The sequence below is a fragment of the Osmerus mordax genome, chromosome 24, assembly GCF_038355195.1.
Source record: "Osmerus mordax isolate fOsmMor3 chromosome 24, fOsmMor3.pri, whole genome shotgun sequence".
In the NCBI taxonomy this organism is placed as follows: domain Eukaryota; kingdom Metazoa; phylum Chordata; class Actinopteri; order Osmeriformes; family Osmeridae; genus Osmerus; species Osmerus mordax.
In genome coordinates this window covers 4,158,642-4,180,501 of record NC_090073.1, presented here as the reverse complement: position 1 = coordinate 4,180,501, position 21,860 = coordinate 4,158,642, and the positions used below count along the sequence as shown (strand labels likewise).

At 46.6% G+C, this 21,860-nt stretch overlaps 1 protein-coding gene across 1 annotated transcript in view; it reads right to left on the bottom strand.

Annotated features, from left to right (window-relative positions):
* The window catches only part of LOC136933077 (protein unc-13 homolog B-like), an 87,687-nt gene that overhangs the window by 55,668 nt on the left and 10,159 nt on the right, over positions 1 to 21,860 (bottom strand). The window contains 7 exon segments of the mRNA XM_067228456.1: positions 11,331 to 11,544; positions 12,651 to 12,673; positions 13,209 to 13,270; positions 13,614 to 13,687; positions 14,235 to 14,358; positions 14,564 to 14,684; positions 20,964 to 21,063. Of these exon segments, the coding sequence (XP_067084557.1) occupies positions 11,331 to 11,544; positions 12,651 to 12,673; positions 13,209 to 13,270; positions 13,614 to 13,687; positions 14,235 to 14,358; positions 14,564 to 14,684; positions 20,964 to 21,063 (718 nt within the window).

Sequence of the window (21,860 nt, the reverse complement as noted above, 5' to 3'; positions counted from 1 at the left end):
ATCAACAACTCCCTTAAGTGATTTCTTCCCAGATGATTTTTCAATGTATCTTTTCTCAAGCAGTTCATTCTTTACCTTGACATTTGTGAAATCCATTGGTTGTCCATCTTGCAATTTAGTGTAGCAACTGGGTGTTTGAGATAATTCCGGACACTGTCTTGCAGAGAAGTCCATAGGCCTACTGTGACATTGGGTTTCCTTGTACTGCTTCCTTGTAACCGAAAAGACTCTGTTGTTGTGATGAGTAGAGATCTGCTGATGCAGTGAATCGGTTGTGTGCAGTCCACTCATGACTGGTCTTTCCTGCCCAATGTTTTTGACCGTGTGAAGTGAATGGATTGTTCTTTCAGCAAACTTTTGCTGAGATGGTGGTTCCACTATCAATGATTCACCGACAGACTCTGTTCTCATGAAACCAGACCTATCTTTCACCAATGACATGGCTCCAGTCCAGGAATATTCAGGGACAATTTCGGATGGTTTCTGTATTTGTTTTGGAGACATATCTAAAAAGCCTTTGACAGAATTTGCTGGTGCTGAGGCGTTTTGATAAGGCAACATTTGAGCAGGAGACTGAGGTGTTTGTTGCCTTGAGACAGAGCTCAACATGTTTGATTCACCACAACGTAAACCATGCTGTGTTAGATCCTCGGTTTTACCTTGATGCTGAAGTTGCCTTGTTAGTTGTACTTTGGGAGGTTCTACAATCAAAGACACTCCAGCAGAATCGTTCAGAGTCATTGAAGTGGCCACTGGCCTTTCTTTCACAAGTGCCACTGCATTTGAATAGTTAGGCTCGACAATCTCTACATTTGGAGTTATCTTTGGAGACATATCTAATGTGCCCTTAACAGAGTTTGCTGGGGCTGAGGCTGTCTGATATAGCTGTAGCAAGGATTGCTTTCTGGCATGTACAGAAGAAGCTGGTTGGAGTAAAACAGGACTTGAGGCAGCAGTTGCACCTTGAGCCCCAAGTTTAATCTGTTTTTGACCTGATTGTTCTTCAGATCTTGGTTCCTCAACCACTAAGGGAACACCAACAGCGTTGACTCTAGCAAGTGCTCGGGATGATGGTTTGGTTTTCACCATTGATATCCCTCCAGTCTGGTTATACTGTCCTTCCTCAATATTTCTCTCCAATGCTGTTGGGGATGGCTTGGGAGACATATCCAGGGTTGCTTTTACCGCATTTGCTGGAGCCGATGCCTTACGATATGTTTGGATAGAGGGTGACAAAGCTGCATTCTGATTAGAGAGTGAAAATGACCTGCTAAGGACATCTGACATCGGAGAAGCTTGTTGCTGTAGAGCTGGTTGTTCTACCCTGTGAGCAACAGACTGGGCATTAGCTATGGCTTGACCAGACACATATTTTTCTTCATTGAAAGTTTCCTGTGATGAAAGTTCCACAACAAATGGGACACCAACAGAGTATTTCCTTGCAAGTTCACGAGCAGATGGCTTGCTCCTCACAAGTGGAATTGCTTCCATAGGAGTCTCATATGTGTCTTCAGCTGACTTCTCTTGTGATTTGACAAAAGGTTTGGACATATCTAATGTGGCTGTAATTGAGTTAGCTGGTCCGGTCGACTCTTGGGAGGATCGCAGACCTACGGACTGGTTTGAGAGAGATGATTCCTGTGCAAAGACTGACCTCCTGTCAGTAGGTACCTGCTGCCTTATCACAGGACTTACTAACTTGGAACCAGTTGTGGGTTGACTTTGCTTAGGCTGTTGCTGCACAATGACTGCAGAATGTGAAGGTAATGTCTGTGCTCTTTGAATATCTGGAAGTTCTTTTTTTGAGGAAAGATCCAGAGACCCGTGACGTTTAGACATTTCCTTCAAGGGATCATAAGTTGAGGCCCTTCTATTTAATAATGACACTGCTTCAGAATCAATATTCTCAGAAGGTTCCTCAGCTAAATAGGATTGTTGGGGAGATTGCTTTGGTGACATGTCTAAGGCAGCTTTTATTGAGTTGGCAGGTGCAGTGGCTGTCTGATAGGGTCGGGCAGTCATAGAAATACATCTAATAGACTGGTGTGTAGATGGTTCCTGTACAACTCCTCTGTCTGATGGTATTTGTCGCCTCATAGTGGAGCTTACCGTCTGGGCCTTGGGAGAAGACTGACTTTGCTGCAGTTGTTGCTGCACAATGCCTGGGGAATGAGAAGTTGATGGGTGCTGTCCAGGAATATCGGAGGGTTCTACTTTCGAGGAAAGATCCAGAGACCCGTGACGTTTAGACATTTCCTTCAAAGCATCGTGGGTTGAGATTCTTCTATTTAATAATGACACTGCATCCGTATCAAAATTCTCAGAAGGTTCCTCAGCTAAATAGGATTGTTGGGGAGATGGCTTTGGTGACATGTCTAAGGCAGCTTTTATTGAGTTGGCAGGTGCAGTGGCTGTCTGATAGGGTTGGGCAGTAGTAGAAATACATCTAATAGATTGGTGTGCAGATGGTTCCTGTGCAACTCCTCTGTCTGATGGTATCTGTTGCCTCATAACGGGGCTTACCGTCTGGGCTTTAGGAGAAGACTGACTTTGCTGCAGTTGTTGCTGCACAATGCCTGGAGAATGAGAAGTTGATGGGTGCTGTCCAGGAATATCGGAGGGTTCTACTTTCGAGGAAAGATCCAGAGACCCGTGACGTTTAGACATTTCCTTCAAAGCATCGTGGGTTGAGGTTCTTCTATTTAATAATGACACTGCCTCCGTATCTAAATTCTCAGATGGTACCTCAGCTACATTGGCCTGTTGGGGAGATGGCTTTGGTGACATGTCTAAAGAACCTTGAATTGAGTTGGCAGGTGCAGTGGCCGCTTGATAGGGTTGGGCAATTGGCAACTTGCGCAAAGGAGATGGTCCTTGTGCAAAGATGCCTCTCTTACTGCCTGACAGTGTCTGTGGCTTCAGACCAGGGCTAACCATCTGCGTGTTAGGAGGAGACTGACTTTGCTGCAGATGCTGCTGCACAATTGCTGGAGAGTGTGAAGGAGATGATTGCTGATCGTGGATATTTGTGGAAAGATCAAGAGACCCATGAAGCTTAGACATTCCTTTTAAAGCATCACGGGTGGAAGTGTTCCTGTTTAATAAGGACACCGCCTCTGTTGACACTGTGGCTGACTCCTCCTTTGGTTTTGGAGATAATTTCGGAGACATGTCTATTGCACCTCTGATTGAGTTTGCTGGTGCTGAGTCAGAATGGTAAATCTGACATGATAGAGAGGCTCTTCGGTTAAGTGGTGGTCTCTGGCTGGAAGTGTAACCACACCCAGGTCTTATGTCAGGGCTTGGGGATCTCCTCAGTGAAGGTGAATCATGCCCGATCCTTATGTCTGGGCAGGAGGATCTCATTGACGAGGATCCATACCCAGCCTTTACTCCAGGACTGAGTGGAGTCATTGATGGGGATTCATTCACCGTCCTTATTTGTGTGCTGGACGATCTTCTCATTAAAGAACTTTCATGTTCCTCTCTGGTTATAGGGCTGGATGATATTTTCGATGAAGTAGAGACATCTTCAACATGTATTTCTGGGCTAGGTGCTCTTCTCACAGGTGTGTAGTGTGGAACCCTGTTCCACATGGAGGGTTGAGGAGAAAACGTTTTTAGAAGTGGAACACTGGGAACTCTTTGAGAAGGAAGTTCGACCCCAGTTTGTTCATATGACCATTCTGTTTCTTCCTCCTCAATCTCTTTAGTCAGATCTACGACATCAGTTGTTTTTTGATCTGCAGACTTCTGTAGATTATTTTCTTTTTTTTCTTTTACCCTTTTTAATTGATACTTTGTGAAGTCAACAGCCTGCACGTTTTGCTTTTCAGTCTGCGATGCATCCTTCTCCTTAATATTCTCATCTTTTTTACAGACAGTTGGAGAGAAGTCTAAAGCTCGGTTACACAACTGAGGTTCTGCAGTCATTTTGTAATGTGCTATTCCCTGGTACTTGGGAATCTGAATGGCTCTATTATCAGCCTTATCTTTTGAATGTGATACGGGTGTCTGAGGTGATTTTCCTCCTGTGTGTTGTTGGGGTGACAGAGGGGCTTTGTTTGCCTGTTGAACGGAAGTTGGATCTCTTGACTGGGATGGTTGCCTGGTAAGTTGTGTCCTCTGCGGTGAGGACATTGATGGTGCACCCGAGGATGCAGTTGGGAGTGTAGGTAGAATTCGACCAGATGTTGTAACTGCTGATTTTGCATTGTGTTGCCCAGTGGACTGTGCCTCTTTGACTATTTCAGATTTCAAACTCTGAATACCAGAGGACAGCACACCCTTTGCCTGTTTGTCAATAGAGCTCATCTGCTGAACAGATGGTCCTGTAGGTGTTGCAGGGATCTTTCTCTCAGGTGAAGCACCTCTTGGTATTGATGAGGGGGTTTCAGGGAGCTTTCTCTGTGTGGAAGGTGTGGTAGCCACTGGCAACTTAGAAGAAATTGTTTGCGAAATCGAGTTGGCAATTGAGCTTGCTGTTGCAGTTGTTTTACTTGTATGTGAATCAGGGGACCCACTAACAATTCCACCAAAAGTTGAAAGGATAGAAGAAGTCTTCTGTTTTAGTTGGTCTGCAGCAGTTTTTTCTTCAGCCAGCCCAATCTTTATTTCAGGTATGGGAGAACGTTGATGCGGAGGTAGTTGTGGACCATACATCCTTGAAGATAACGTGTTGTATGATGGTGCAAGGTCAACTTTTATATTCTGATCTTTCCAATAAGGACCTCCATGACCATCTTTCAGTGCTGTCAAAGTCATATCGGTCGCCACTAATGGCTCTTCTTGATACTCATAACCAGTTTGTTTGGAGTCCATTTTGATTTTTTTCAGCTTGTAAACACTGAAGTCTACAGCCTGTTCTGTTTGAGACACAATGGACTCCTGGAACATCTGGGAGAAGCTTTCCAAGTTCATGTTCATAATCTTGTTGCCTTTTTCAAAAGCTGAGGTGAGATCCACAGGAGCATTTACGAGCTGAGGTTCACTCTGATGTTGACCCGGAAACCAGAGGCCATCACTTTCATTGAAGAGGGGAATCTTGAAGCCACAAAGGGTGACTTTATTGTTTTCTCTTTGTTTCAGAATGTTTGCAATGTTTTCAGTAATTTGATTTAAGGCCTGTAAATCCTCTGGCGCAGCACATGCATACAAGTGCTGACCAGCTCTGTCAGTCAGAAGAGAGTAAATGAACTCGTCATCCGTATAAACATAATATCCACAATCCCCTGTCTCGGCTGGCCACCACATTCCTTGATTCAACAAAGAAAGCCATTGCTGGTACCATTCAGAGTCGTCAAACAACATATCCTCATTCATATCTCCAGTCATTCCTACAGTGCTGCTGAGATCTACTGCACCATGGGTCAAATCAATGGGCCCTTTCTTGAATGCAAGTATTTTTAAAAAGTCTGCTGCTGTTTTAAGGTCAAGCTCTTTCTTTCCACGTAAGGAATTGGCAAGCCCAGATTTATCCGCAACTTGGCTGAATTCATGGGTGCTGCATTCAGTAAGAGACTGGCACCTGGTAAGCTTGGTCGTTGTCTTTTCTGTTGACAAATTCAAAGCACTGCCTGTTTCAATCCAAGTTTTTTTATTCGACATCCTATCTTGATTATGGTCACCCAGATTGTCACAGCTGCTCCAAGGTTTCTTCTCCCTGCAAGTCATGTCAAACAGTACGAGATCCTCCTCCCCTGGTCCAAAAAACCCAGTCTGAGGTTGACGATCCATTGTATATGTCCAAGGATGCGAGGGTATGTGAAACTGACCTGTATCCATTTCTTTAGGGTTCCAGAAAGATTGTCCACGGTTATCCCAAGATACTCCTCCATTTGTTGCTGGTATGTACCCCTGGCCCGCGTGGTAGCATTCCTGAACTTGAGGAGTCGCCAGAGCTTCATTCAAGGCATATTCATTGAGCTGCTGCCAAAGGAGCGCCTCAATGAGACACTGATGCTCGTATAGTTCTGGGGGGATAACACCATGTTCAGCAAAGTTGTATAATAGATCCTGGTAACCATATTCATCAGCTGTACCATACAAAAGGCGCTGTATTTCCTCCAGGTAATGCTGCGCTGGATTCTGACAATTTTGAGAATATGGAGGTTCCTGACTAGCATTAACAGTCAAAGTGGTGGTCACACTTCCTGTGTTGGGTGGTAGAGTGGTAGTAGGAATTTCCTCTTTGTTCTTCTTGGGAAGTATTCGATCAAGAAAACCTTTTTCAGGTTCCTTCACAGATGTTGGAATATTGCTCTCACTTGGCCCTGACTTAAATATGGTGGACAGCAAACTAGGTGAACCGGTACTTGTGCTGGCAATTGCTTCATCATGAGTGATGGATTTTTCTTCAGGTTTGGATTTTTGCACCTCTTCAGTGGCACCAAATAGTCCAGAGAGAAACCCTTTCTGGGCAGGAGGTTTTGTATCTTTTTCCACTCCAGCATCCTGTGACTCTAGTTCTACCTGTTTTGCCCGCTGAATCTGTGGTCTCCCTTGTCCAGGCTTAACAGCAGCGGGACGTGCCTGTTGTGGTTGTTGTTGGTTTTTCTGACCAACAGGAAGTTGACTATCTGACGTCTGCTCTTCAGTTGTGGCTGTAAGCTTGTTAAAGAATCCCGATAGCAATCCCCCTGATTCAGCTTGAGATGGATTTTGGCCAGGCTTGTTTGGAGATGGATTTGTTTGTGTTGGTTGTTGCTGTGGTACTGTGTCAGATGATGCAAGCTTAAGAAAGCCAGAAAGCAAACCACCTGTTTGAGCAGGCTGCTGAGCTGTCCCCTGTGAAGGAGCAGGTTTGCTGGCCTGCTGTTGCTGTTCTTGTGCAGGATGTGACTGGTTAGGGGGCGTATTGTCCCCTATCTTGAAAAGGCCAGAGAGAAATCCACCTTGTTGGTTAGGTTGAGGAGTTTGTTGACTAGGAGCTTGGCCTTGACCTGGAACATTTGATTGGTTACCCTGTTGAGGTCCAGACTTTGACAGAGGCTGTTGTGGTGGATTGTCAGCGGGTGTCAGCTTGTTAAAAAGTCCTGATAGCAGTCCACCCTGCTGAGGTTCAGGTGCTGAATTGCTAGGCTGAGGAGGGATCTGATTTTGTCTCTGCAAAGGTTGTCTATTGTTATGCTGTGGATGTTGCTGGTTTGGACGATTTGCAGGTCGCTGTTGCTGAGGAGGAGACGGCTGAGCTGCAGAAAATAGCCCAGAAAGAAATCCCCCCTGTTGATTGGTAGGTTGTTGGGGTGCATTTCCTCCTAGTTTAGGTGCTTGTTGCTGGCCTGGTTGACCACCAGGTGGTGGTTGAGGAGCTCCAGTATCTGCAATCTTGTTAAACAATCCTGACAACATACCTCCAGGGCCACTGGGAGGCTGTTGTGGGGGAACCTGGTTCTGCCTCTGTAAGTTTTGCCTGTTAGTCTGCTGCTGGTTTGGCTGACTTCCTGGCGGTCCTGGCTGTTGTTGCTGTACTGGAGGTTTTTGAGTGGTATCAACAGCATCTGGAGCTCCTAAGCCAAACAAACCAGAGAGAAAACCACCCTGCTGCTGGGCAGGAGTCGGTTGTTGCGGTGGGGGCTTTTGTGTTTGGTTGGGTGCTTGGCTACCTGGTGTTGGTTGCACCGGAGGCGGTGTAGGTTCTACTGAGGTTATCTTGTTAAAGAGCCCAGACAGCATCCCACCCGGCTGTGGGGTTTGTTGATTAGGTTGACTGCCAGGGGCACCTTGCTGTTGCTGAGTTGGGGCAGGTAGTGTTGTCTCTGTGAATTTGAGCAGTCCACCCAACAGGCCACCTGACTGAGGTGGTGGTGCTGGCTTCTGAGGTGGGTCTTGCTGCTGGTCATGACCAGGTAGAAGTTGAGCGGTTGAGGGAGGAGTTTCTGTGGATTCCAGTTTAAGTTGTTGTCCTGACAAAAGACCACCTGGCTGACTTTCAGAAGCAGTACTTTGTGTATGCACTTCCTGTTGCTGGTCAGTCTGACCAGTCTGGGATCCTGATGCTTGAGAGGGTTGAGGCCCAGCCACACTATCAGAAGCTAATTTAAAAAATCCGGACAAGAGTCCCCCGGATTGGGTTGGGGGAGCTTGGGAAGCTGCCTGTGTTGGGGCACTCTGATCCTGCCCTGGGGTTTGCTTAAGCTGACTGCCTGGAGGCACCGAATGTGGTGGTGTTGCAGGAGCCTGGGCACTTGTTACATTATCAGCAAATTTCATAAATCCAGAAAGCAATCCTCCTGTTTGAGGCGTACCTTGTTGCCCCTGGTTGGGAGTAGGTTGTGAAGCAGGGGAAAACAAGCCTGAGAACAACCCACCTTGTTGTGGCTGACTCGCATCTGCTTGTACTTTGTTGCCACCAGACACATCTTCGGTTGATGCTAGTTTGAACAGCCCAGAGAACATGCCTTGAGGTTGCGGTTGGGCTCGGGGCTCTGGCTGAGATTTAGGCGTTGCCTTTTCTTGAGGCTGGCCCTGGATTTGATCCTTGGATGTGGAATCAATTTCAAGCTGGGAAGACTGGTCAATCTGAGCCGGTGGATCAGACAACACCTGTCCTGTGCCGGAATCTGTGCCTTCCTGTTTGGCCACATCAGATGATGTGACATCTGTGGCTGAAGGATTTGTTGGTTGTTGAGCTGGCTCAGTCGGTGGCGCCTTGAAAAGGTTAGAAAACCATCCTGTATCCACATTCCCTTTGGGCACACTATCAAGGAGTGCTGCACGGCTTGGAGATGGGGTTCTAGCAGTGGTAGGTGGAGCAGCCTTTTGATCAGCACTGGGATCTTCACCGGATGCAAATTTCAGAATCCCTGAGAGCATACCTCCCTCTGCTTTGGGCGGCTGTGGTGCAGAAACATTTTCAGAAGAGAAGAAAGGTAGTTTAAGTTTACTGCCAAGAAATGACTCCTCTGCAGGTTTTTCCGTTTTTAGATCTTCTGACGACTTAAACATGGAGAACATGGAAGGGGTTGGGGAGGGTTCTTCCTGGGAGGCCTTTTCAGGAGGAGCTGTAGAGATGAGGGAAGTAAAGGATTTCTTAAAAGGGCTGAAGAACCCTGAGTCTTCAGCAGTGGCTTCACCTGGTGGCTTTGTGTCCGATTTTGGCTCAACAATTGTTGGTGTCAGTCTTTGCTGAATGTCTAGGAGCTCACCAGAAGACTCCGTTTCTGGAAGAAGCTCAACTGATCCACTTCCTGTATCGGGAAGAAGTTCTACTGATCCACTACCCGACCTTTGAGCGGAGCCTGGTCTCTCCGGACTCCTGGATCTCTCTATAGATTCACTGCGTTGTGGAGATGCACTCCTTTGCACTGGTGGCTGGGGTGATGTTTCTCCAGAGGACGGCTTACTGGAGAACAGCCTCATGGGGCTAAGCCTTCCTAACATTGAGTCAACAATAGAGGTAGATTCCTGAGTTTGCTCACCACTGCCTTGTGTCTCAGACCCTGGTGTTGCGCCCTGGGTACTCTCCTGTGGCTGGATGGGATCTGAGGACTGAAAAGGCAGAAGAGACTGAAGGGAAAATTTCTTCTCAGTCGCCGGCTCCTGAGGGGCAGGAGGAACAACTGCCACTGGGGTAGGGCTACCAGCAGATTTGGGGATGAAAGAGAGAAGTTTGGAAATGCCCGACTCTGTCTGAGGGGGTTGGGGGGAGGTGGATGGGGTTGGACCTTCAGGAACTTCAGAGGCCTCTGCGGGCTTGGAACCTGTTAAGGTGCTGAACAAGGAGCTCATGGCATTTTTCACCCCAGCTATGCCCTGCTCTACAGCAGTGTCTTCTTTACTTTCAGGTGGCTTCGCCTCATCACTCTTGGCCTCATCACTTTTGGCCTCATCACTCTTGGCCTCATCACTCTTGGCCTCATCACTCTTGGCCTCATCACTCTTGGCCTCTTTCATTTTCACAACAGTTGGCAATGCGGGCAGTTTTCTCCTCGGCGACTTCGGCAATGTTTCAAATTTGTTGATTTCATCCTCTTTCTCTGCCAGGTATTCCGATACAGAGTGAACCAAATTCTGAAGTTCATCCATAGTGTCCACGTATTCGTCATGCGGCTCATCCACTGGAGACAACGCCTGATCTTGTCCAGGGCCTGCCCTTCCCTTACCCCAATAGCCTTGTGCTCCGTAAGGCGACACGTACTTGTCTGGGTAGTAGTAACTTTCGTATTCATATGTGACGTCTCCCTCAATAAAAGTCAGGTCATCTAGCTCCTCCTCCGACCCAAAGGAGAACTGCATCTCGTCTGACCCAATAGAACCATACTCACTCCGGGCCCTAATTATCGCAGCCTCTTCTCTGGCAGCCTCCGCCTCCCGAAAGGCAGCATAGCTTTCTAGCGTGCCCTCTAAAGCCGTCTTGGCCCACAACCTGGTCTTATACAAAAGACTCTCGTTGTCTCTTTGCTGTTGTATTTGCTTTACAGAAGGAATGATGTCAATTTCAGGTGGCGAGATCTCATCCTCAAAGCTTCCCGCCTCTTTGTAAACAAGACGCACCTCCCCGCTGCCAAAGCTGCGGCTCTTCCTCCGGGGTCCACCTGTCTCGTCGAGTTCCTCCGGTCCTTCATCGAGCGACCCCGCGTCACACTCCACCGTCTGGTAAAACCTGCTCCCTTTGGACTCGCTCGGGCTGTTGGATATGCGATAGATGATGCTCTTGTCCTCGTCCTCCCAGGTCTTCTGATCCTGGTCCAGGTAGTCGTCCAAGATTCCACCGTCCGGCACGTTGAACTTCCTCTCCCAGTCCTCCACACCCATCCCAGAGTCGACAGGGATGATCTGGACGCCACTCTTCCTGCGAGAACGTCTACCATCAGACAAGAAACATGACAGGTATCATGCAGGAAGGAGTGGAAATGCAAGGAATGCAGTTGCAAAAGAAAGAAGGAAAACAATAGTTAGCGGTGAATACAAATACGAATCCATGGCACAACAACAACAACAAAAGGCGTATTTCAAAGTTAATGAGATGAATGTGTATGTACTGTAAGTGCATGGTTGTGGTAACAAAACAAAGCTTTGCGTGAATGGTTGTAATGATTGCAATGATGCTCTTTAGTTGTGAAGGGAACAAGAAACAACCCAATCTCTATCATTTAAGAGCATAGGTGACCAAATACAACTTTCAGAGCTCAAGGTTAAATATACAGGTTCAGGTTCAGGCAAGTAGAAAAAAAAATAGTAGCACCTTAAGATATATTTGAATTCTCAGCCTTTCAACCGGTTTTTACAGTTGAGAAGCATTACGGTTCCACTGTTGTGCTCCATAATTCGATGACTCTGTTACGAACAGCAAATCAATCAGGTGTCACCGTTCCAGTGTGTTTGTTTACCTGTGTTGTCTGGGTTCTCTGTAGTCCAGTTCATAGCTCTGTACAGAGTCCGTCTCCCTGGTCAGGCTTTGGTGCTGTAGCCTGTGGCCAATGGGGTACTGGTGCAGAGAGGAGTTGGGTTGGGGTGTGGTGTGGTATCGTGGAGGCCGGACGCCAGTCTCACTGCGGTAGTCACTGTCACGATCCTCCACCGCACTGTCGTGGTCATCCAAGGCTGGGATAAGAGGAAACACAGGATTAAAGAAGGGGAAATACACATATTCACCATGTTTAAATAAAGTTCAGACGGTTTTATAAAGATCTTGACCCAAACACCAAAACAATCCATAAGACAATCTGTTTCGATAGTTGAAGGGTTTTGTTTCCCATCTTCATGAAAAACAGTACCAAGAGAAGAAAGTGGAGTTCTGAAAGTTCTCGGCGATCTATAAATTAATTAACGCAAACCTCCCCATTTCTTCTAAATCTAAAATATTTGAGCATGCTTTTTGATGTTAGATTAGCTGGAGAACTTGTAGCAATATCAGCATAATTTTCCTTGAGTAACATAGGAGGACCTCTTTTTAAACCATAGGGTTAAGAAAGTAAAGGGAATATTCTAGTAAGTACAGTAAACCTGCAGTGTATCTCATTATCTTAAAATGGCCTTAAGACGATTTACTTTAAAGTACCAGGACTCTGAAGCTCAGCTTTAGACTACAGAGAAGGAACCACACAACAAACTTTCTACCTGAACTTGATTAAACAAGGTGGTCATGTACGAAGAAAAACACCTGTCCATCTGGGATTCCCCAATAAATTGAATTGTTTGCTCAAATCGTTAATGATGCATCCCTACAGAAATGTAAATGTATATAATTCAGGAATCATGTGTGTAACATTCTGAACTATCAGCCCAGACAGCACACCGTACTGCTCATATGATGGTATGCATTTGCCTGTTTATATCCAAATATCCTAACTCAGTGTCCCACGATCAAAACGGGAAGTTTCAGAATTTGCTGCAATCTACAGTATGTTGGCTCTCTCTAGTGGTCTGCAGCTGCAATGGGATGGACAAGGTAAGGCAGCTGGAGACCCAACAGTATTACTTTAAATACTGGTCAAGGGTCGCTCTATAAGTAAGCAAATGACTCCATGTGTCTTTGTCATTTGAACATGCTCAGATATAGCACAACACATTCACAGACATGACATACTCGTAAGTGAGAAAGCAAGAGGAAAAATTCGGATTAAAGGCCCGTGCATGCATGAATAACAAGGGAAAAGACAGGACGAAAACAGAACTGGGGAAACGTCAGATTTGAGTTGTGTACATACTCTGTTCGCTCCATCCGAAATAACTCCAGCTGCCTTGACGGCACGGAAGCAAGAGTTCAAATAGCAGAAGCAAGAAGGTGGGCAAGGAAAGTGAAGGGGTGTTTAAACAATACACCATTGATATCCAAGGGTATAAACTCTCTTGATAAAGGAAATTCTGAAAGTATTGCAAGAGGTGACACAGGAAAGAAATCGAAGGAGGATGACGTGACATGAGACTTAACGGCCGTCCCCGGCCAAAACGACAATGACAAAATGCTGGGTGAGTAAACGTGCCACATGACAGACACACAATGGTCAAAGGTGGAGACGGGGGAAACGAGGGATGTAAAATGCTGGGGAAAGAATGATAAAAAGCGATAATGTCGAAATAATGGAACACTCCCATTGTGGAGTACACACACACGGCTCCCCATTGATATACAATACAACAGTTGAACTACAGTTGAAAAATTATGAAAAAAATCTAAAGAATCCATGTTGACAGATTGCAATCAAGTACTCAAACATGCAATGGAAAATGTGATAACCCTGTCCCAAAACCAGGATGTGTCAGACTTACAGCACTGAGAAGGTGCAGATGCCATTCTCCTTCTCTGAACTTCCTCCTGTAGTGGATACTGGAGGATAAAACAGTGACACTGTGATTGTTGTAGTAGCCATTTCACACCACAGGGTGGCAGACACACGTTGGAATGGCACGACTTGGTTACATCTCCAGATTAAATCTCCTTCAACTTCACACAAAGTGGGCATGAACTTTTAAAGAGATCATGAGAAAATATCATTCTGCCGTTGGGCTCCAAAATGGAAATGAAAATAATAATAAATGACATTCTTCATGTTGCAAAATTATTAAGTGATTTAACACCACTGCTTCGTAAAAGCAAGAAGAAATTGGAAAAAATAATTGCCCCCGAAAACATAATTGAGTGAAAATAACTGTGAGCACAGTGGACTTGCCTCATCGTGTATCCGCATGGCATTGATGCGCTCCAGCTTACTGGTCCAGTATTGAGCCTCATCATCTGGTATATCTGATGTGGGAGAGAGAGGGAGGGGGAGGGAGAGGGAGAGGAAGAGAGGGAGGAGAGGAAAAGAGGAAGAGAGGGAGAGGGAGGGAGAGACAGACAGAGAGAGAGAGAGAGAGAGAGAGAGAGAGAGAGAGAGAGAGAGAGAGAGAGAGAGAGAGAGAGAGAGAGAGAGAGAGAGAGAGAGAGAGGAGAGAGGGGGGGGGATAAGAAAGCGAGAAGGGGATGAAGGCTCTGCCTTCGAATTACAGACAAACTAGCATCCATGTGTGCTGACCGACCGGCACAGGAACAAACACTGTCACTTTGAACAGACACACTGTTGGTGCATGTCAATGGCTTTGGCCTCGAAGAGTCAGCCAAACAAGGGAGAATCCAATCTTATCTCCATCTTCAGGCTCCGACTCGTCGGTCAGACAGCTTAGGCCGATAACTTAAAAGTCCATAATGGCGCCACAGAAGTGCTAATGTGGTGTTAGCATCCAGCCCCTATGGTACATTTGGTACACAATTCCCATGGTGTCAGACTGCGCGTGCGTTGAGGCATGCGTACCAAAGGGAAGCTCAAAGCGGGTGTCCAGCAACACCTGGTGAGGCGTGGGGTTCGCGGTGCCATAGATCTCATCCTCCTTCATCAGAACCTCAGAGTCCAGACATGCCCATTCCCCCGGTCCTTCCTACATGGAGACGGACACCCAGAGAGGAGAGAGGACGGGGAGGGAGAGGGGGAGGAAATGAGATAAAAGGAGCCGTGGAAGAAAGGTAGAAACAGGGTTAGATAAAGGACACAGACAGAGAGGTGGAGAGAAAAAGGAGAGCTGGGAGAGGGAGGAAGAGAATGGGAAGGAGAGAACGCTTGCGTGTGAGCGTGTGAGCCTGTACCTCATCTGATTGGCGAATGGTCTCCAGGGGGATCCATGAGGTCCCAATCATGGTGTCCCAAATGAGACCTTTGTTCCACAGCTCCACAACCAACCCAGACTCCTGATCTCCGCTGATCTCGCTGGAAAACACACACACACACGCACACGCGCGCACGCACGCACGCACACGCGCACACGCGCACACGCGCACACGCACACACGCACACACGCACACACGCACACACGCACACACGCACACACGCACACACGCACACACGCACACACACACACACACACACAGTTTAAACTGACATTAGAGGCATTCCACAACACATTCTTCCAAGATTTAATGACAATTCAGCCAGTAAAAGGCTGACAGGGAAAATAGGCACCACAGATTCAGGGAGTCAGGTGGCTGAGCGGTGAGGGAATCGGGCCAGTAATCATAAGGTTGCCAGTTCGATTCCCGGCTGTGCAAAAATGACGTTGTGTCCTTGGGCAAGGCACTTCACCCTACTTGCTTCGGGGGGAAGCAAGTAGGGTGAGTCCCTGTACTTACTCTAAGTCGCTCTGGATAAGAGCGTCTGCTAAATGACTAAATGTAAATGTAAATGTAGATTATCGGTGCTGTCACTCTTTCATTCTCTCTGTCACTCTCTGTCTCTACAGTGCCCCTAATGAATTCTTTCTCCCTTATTAGGCTGGGGAGCGTGCGGTGGCTGTGGCCCTCACTGAGAGCTGGTCTGAAATTTGCATCCTTAAGCATCTGATCAAATACCAGCAATCATATGAAGGAGGCACTGTGTTGGAGAGGGAGAGAGCAAGGGAGGGAGAGCGCCAGGATGGAGATAGAGAGAGGGGGAGGGAGAGAAGGGAGAGAGAGCTGGGATGGACATAGAGAAAGAGGGGGGAGGGAGGGGAGAGAGAGAGAGAGAGCTGGGATGGACATAGGGGGAGGAGAGAGACAGTGAGCAGGACAGCAGGGAGCGAGAGGGGGGAGGGAGGGAGCGAGGGATAGAGGGAGCAGATTAAATCGGCACACTTCAATACCTTCAGTCTCGCTGCCTACACACACACACACACACACACACACACACACACACACACACAAGTTGAGGGCCATGCAGGGAAAACAAAACTCTTGCAACTGAACCGAAGCGATGGATTTCAGCATCAATAGGGTTCAGGAAAAAAAAGTATATCCATCATAATATTGTCTTTTAGAAGTGTCTAGGTGGTGTCTAGGTCTATAAAGCGTACATTTCCGGCGTTACGGTCGTCTGGGGTAATGGCATGACACGCCACTTCCTATGTTTTTGGCCAAGCCTGTCCTAATATCATCAGAAACAGGAGGCCTGATAATCTATTGTTGACTAAATTACATTTACATTTAGTCATTTAGCAGACGCTCTTATCCAGAGCGACTTACAGTAAGTACAGGGACATTCCCCCAAGGCAAGTAGGGTGAAGTGCCTTGCCCAAGGACACAACGTCAGTTTGCATGACCGGGAATCGAACTGGCAACCTTCGGATTACTAGCCCGATTCCCTCACCGCTCAGCCACCTGACTCCCTACAGACACGGAAGGTTTGGAACAGCTCTGTCACGATGACAAACCTGCCCTCAGCCCCAGACACTTCTCCTCCCCGCCGTAGAACATCTCCTCTACAGCTCAAGCCCACACGAGATTGGAGTGGAACCAAAAGAGCTCCCATGCGTACACAGTGGATGTGCTTGTTTGAAATAGTATATTAGGATGTACTTCAGCTTATTACCCGTTACGCTGATTGTTTCACGAAGACCCCCATAAGACAGAATGAATGAGAGGGAGTTAGGCAGCACGAGAGGCTTGTTAACCCAGAGAGCAGCAGGCTCAACACTACTCTTATTGCCGTCTTGGTAACCACACACACACACACACACACACACCAGTTATCTTTAGTGCGTGTGCCTTCCCATATATATGATTCCTGTGGTACCAAAGACTTGGACAACAGTGCAGGTACAGACGGCAATGCCAACAGTTAAAACTTTATGAAGTAAATGGCATTTTCAAAGGTAAAGGACAGGGATCTATTTTTTCATATCGTTCTGGAACCACAAGCTAGAACACTGCGATCATCAAATGCAGGCCTATTAGAGGTCACCAGAAGCAGTCATAAGAAGATTGGTGATTCGGCCTTTGTCAATTACGCCCCAAAACTATGGAACAAATTACCCATAAATATTAGGGAAGCAAACACTCTAGACATTTTTAAAAGACAGCTTAAAACCTACCTTTTTACCAAAGCATTTAAGTAATTATATCTCAAAAGGGTTTTCCTACTTTTAAAGTTGTTTTCTCTCTTGAACAGAGATCTTATTGGGATTTAGATTTTTGTTTGAATTGTTTATCACTTGTATTATTGTTTTTTATTGATTTTATGTAAAGCACCTTGAGCTACAATTCTTGTATGAAATGTGCTATATAAATAAAGTCTTACTTACTTACTTACAAGAAATGGAGTTTGCGTGTGCCCACCACTCAAAATGAGGCAGATAAATTGATTTCCAGAACTCATATCTGAGGTGCATCTTCCAGCAGGTCTGTGGCTGACAGCCCTTATAATGACAGACAGCCCAGCCACAGGGTGGGTAGGTGGGGGTGTGTGTGGGGGGGCAGACTGCAGACAATGACAGATTGTTCCTAAAGACATTCATTCCTGTCAGGTGTCAAACAGTCAATACGAGGGAAGCCCTCTACCTCAAAGAAAACGATATAAATTGTGAGACAAGAACGTATTGTTTCAAATCTTGACAGTAACCCGACTGGCACTGGGCTAATCGATCTTTCACACGACAAAATCTACCTAAAATATAGATATCCTCAAATCTAGGCTGTTCAATGAATATTTATTCCAACCTGTTGTTCAATGATTCAATATTGACAATTTCTACGCTTGAAAAGATAATGTGAGGTTGTCCAATTATCCAATTGTTTTGTGTTGCATACTAGATACTTTTTTAATACAAGCATGTCGGAAAGATAATCAGATCAGTAATCAGTGATTCAACTCGCTTCATGCTTTCCAGATTGGAAAGCATTTTTGAATTCTTCATTCTTGTATGTACATGCCACTAAAAACGATATTTGAGAAATGATATGAGATGATCGAGGGATACTGAGTAACTCGTACCAAAGAGCATCTCAGCTTGATAGAAAAAGCAGAGTGCAGAACGACAGAGCTCAGTTGCTTTTGCATGTCCAACATGTCAAAAAACATATGATAAATTAATTTGACTACGAAAATTCGAATTGCACATGAGATTGTCATCTGATGTCTGTGAAATGGACCCATTTATGCTTCTGTATTGAGTTCTGTTGCACAGGCTCAGACAACTGATTGTCTGCTATCCTACCCGTGGGATTAGTGAATGGTTAAGGTTAGGATTAAAGGTCAGGTTGAAGTTCCCCTGAGCAGAGTAATATCCACCGGTTAGCGACTCTAGGCTGCTGTCAACCTGTGTGTGGCATCACTGCTGTCACCTCTGACCCAAATACCGGCATCTGTTGCATCAAATGCTCCACATCCAGACCAGCTAGGCTCAAACGCATCCTGTATCTGCCTGGACTCTCTCTACTTGGCACTTAGTGGTTCCTAAAACAGTATCCTCAACAGTATCCTCAAACCATAAACCAAGTAGCTCAGCAACTGCTATTATATAAAAAAAGGGGGGCATTTCTGATCAAATATACCCAGAAATGTTAACTGTCGAAAGTCCTTACTAAATGTTAAGAGTTTTGAGTTTAAATGTAAAATGGACTTCCCGTGCCTCATGCTGTGAACTGTGACAGACTATAATTAGAGCTGTGATTAATTATCAAGACCACGCCTACACAGCAAAGCCATGGAGAGCTACGGCAGAAAACGAGTTTGGCGGAGATGAAGGATTTCATGTGTCACGAGGAGAATGTGCCAACGGTTCCTCGTTTGAAAGGATTTCTCACACTTTTGTTCCTCTGCCTCTTTAAGCACTCTGACCCTCTCCCTCTCTCCCTCCTGTCAAACTCTCCTTTATCTTTCCTTGCCGTCTCCTATCTTCTGTAGCCCCCTCCCCCACCTCCCACCCCCCCCCACCGCCCACCCCCCCCCCACCTCAGCAGTTTTTTCTGTATTTCCTCTGTCCGTGCCCACAGTCACCCCATCACTCCATTCCTTCTGTCCCATGACCATCCTTCAATCACACTCCCATTATGCTTGTCTCTTTCTCTCGCTCTTTCTCTGTCTCTGTCCATCTCTCTCGGTCTCACTTTGACTCCTTTTCCCTCTCCCGCTCTCTGTCTCTCTTTTTGGAGTGTGTGTGTGAGTGTGAGTGTGTGTGTGTGTGTTCAGTAGGGGTTAGTCCAGATTGGCCGTGTGGCGGGGCTGCTAATCCCCCAGCCGGGGACACTCCCCCTGTCCACCAGTCCTCCGCTACGTCACACAGCGAGGTGGGCAGGCGCGCGCACACACCGCGCCTCCTGGCCTCATCCAGCTTAGTACGGCCACACGTCCGCCCTCTCTACAACACACCACTGACCCACTCCGCTTCCACTCCACTACGGCCGTTCAAACGACCTAGCCGTCCTGCGCCGACAATGGGCGTGAAAACGGAAACACAATGCGTTTTCACCTGGCAAGAGTATTATTCGCCAGTCCTCCTCCTCCCTCCCGCGCCATTCCGGAACACGACTTCCAACTGGGACACTCAGTAGGTACAGACTCCACTCTTCCCTCTCCCTTCCCTACCCGCCGAGACAAACAGCTGCTAATGAGGCTATTAGCTAATTAGCCCATTATCATCCAGCTAGTTCTCTGAGACCCCGGGGCTTCTATCAGTCATGGCTGTGGAGCCTTCATGGAAACCATCGTGCCGTCCACTGTCATGTTCTTCTGCTGCAGGTTGGTAGATGCTGGGAAGAGACAACAAGGTGACCTTTCATCTTTGAGGCGACCGCATAGAGGCCAGGACAGAAGAGAGCCCCGAGCAGGCAGCTGGGAGACGGCAGCATTGAAGGAGACCGTCCGCGACAGTGTAGAGAAAGCTAACACGGAGAGATCAACATAAGAGTGATAAGAGATCCAAACAAGAGACAGACCAACAAAGACCGCCTAAGGAGGATTCACGGAGATAGTGAGGGGATAAAAATGAGGCGAGAAGTGAGGATTGGGTCAATTTGGATGCTTGTTCTAAAATAATCATTTTTCAAACACACACAGCTAGGTGCCCACAAAGAGTGAGGGAAGATGTAAGTACGAGTGGGTTGCCAAGTACATATATGTATACATTGATACTGTTTAAAGTGTGTGTGTGTGTGTGTGTGTGTGTGTGTAGGGAAGATTTTCCCTGTGTGACCCCATGTTCTTGGCATCATTGACCTCTGTATACCTGCTCTTTCTGTTCCTTTTACAGCACAATACATTCACACAAAACAGGGAGTTGCGATTAACTCCAACAACAGCCCCTCGCAGCCTTTCTTAAAACGGCAGGGTCAGACCTTCAATTCAACAAAGATAAATCAGAGGTTAGCACACGCAAACCAGCAGCAAGACACAAAAGGGCAGAGAAACTGTACCCAATCTTCCAAAATAGAACCGCAGTGTAAAAAAAAAAAAAAATGAATGTCTCCACGTCATAGGGCAATGAAGTAGATGGAATGGCTGCCAACAGTATCGCAAAGTGAGGTCATGAAGATGGAGTACACTCTCCCTACACTTTGAGCAGGGCCAGAGGCATCTATACACATACTGTACTGTCCCTGGCTAAGTAACGGAGCCATGTCTACTGCATCCACTGTCCAGAATCCACTCGGCTTCTCATTCAATTTAGATCTAGTCATTTGTTTTTACCAGTGGAGGCCTTCCATGCAATTTCACTTTCAAATCTGTTCCACCGGCTCTGCAAATGTCCACTTAGGAGGCTGTTCCTTGCCTGGAGTAGAGGGAGACGGGAGGTCTCTCCCTGCCTGCACACACACACACACACACACTCCGGACACCAATTTCTTCCATTCACTTGTCTCTCTGTGTCCATTCAGATTGGATGACTTGCATGAAAAATATTCTCCCCGGGAAGTGACCAGGTCAAAAGCCACAGCATCAAGATTTGGCTTTTGACTTTCAAGGTGATTGTAGTCAAGAATTGGAATTCAAATGGTTTTGTAAAAGCCAACATATTCCATCAGACATTTTCAGAGTTTGGCCTCTAGAGACCAAAGTCAACATACGCTACACTGCAGACTGGGCCATGTGTCCTTTTGGTCTTAAACAAATCACTAGGTCCTACTAGGTATTCCAGTTCCCCAATCGGAGGATAAATCCAAACCACTTGGTTTACCCTTGTCAAAGTTGATATCCTGACATGGGACTAGCAAGTAAACATTGCTACAGCATACTTACAACATGAAGTCCTGTTCCCAACATGGCTGGTCCCCTCTTACTGTGATGGTGGTGCTCTTGACGTTCTGCACCTTCAGAGTCACGTAGACGTTGAACTTATCTGCGGAAGAGATGGGACAAGAACAAGAACCATGACGAAAGCTTTAAACGATAATGCCTCAAGCCAAAGGGAATCACTGTACTGGACATTGCTGTATCGTATTTCTTTCCTTACATTGCACAGGCCCTTAAATATACTTGTTTGGACAAACCCATTTCAACATTGTTATAACTTAGTAGAGAGTGGCAAGTAGAGAGAGGATTGAAGTGTTGAAATAATGCGTCAACCGCTTGACAAGCTCAGCTCGACAAACCAAAATATCAAAAGTCAACCAAAAAAAGTCACTCAAGTGTCTTTGAGACCACCTCTCTTTCGGCGCCTCCTTTTCCCCAAACACCGGGTTGGTATCTCCCAAAAGGAGGTGCATTTTCCATCTGTCTCCATGACCCTGATTAAAACCAAGTCAATAGATTTGAAGGGCCAGAATGGCGGAGCTAGGGGCGCCCGGTGCATCATGGCACAATGGTCTGAGAGCTATCGAGATAATTGGGAGCGTATTTGAAATGCCACTGGTCTGAATGCGTCGTCCCTCCAGAGGAAGGGGGGAGCCGTAGACAGCGGGCCCCTGGGGGCTCCCAGAGCGACAGCGCGGTGGGAAAGTCATTTACCAGCTCATTTGCCGACAAATTTCAATTTTCCCCAACGTGAGGGTCAGGGGAGAGGCTGAGCCGGGCCCAGACTCACAGAGGCTGGAATGTTCTATTCAGGGGAAAGTTTGAAAAAGAGTGCAGCTTCTCTAAAGTGGAACGAGATATTTGTCGCAGGTCGGGATTTGTTGCAAGTCATCGTTAGTAACA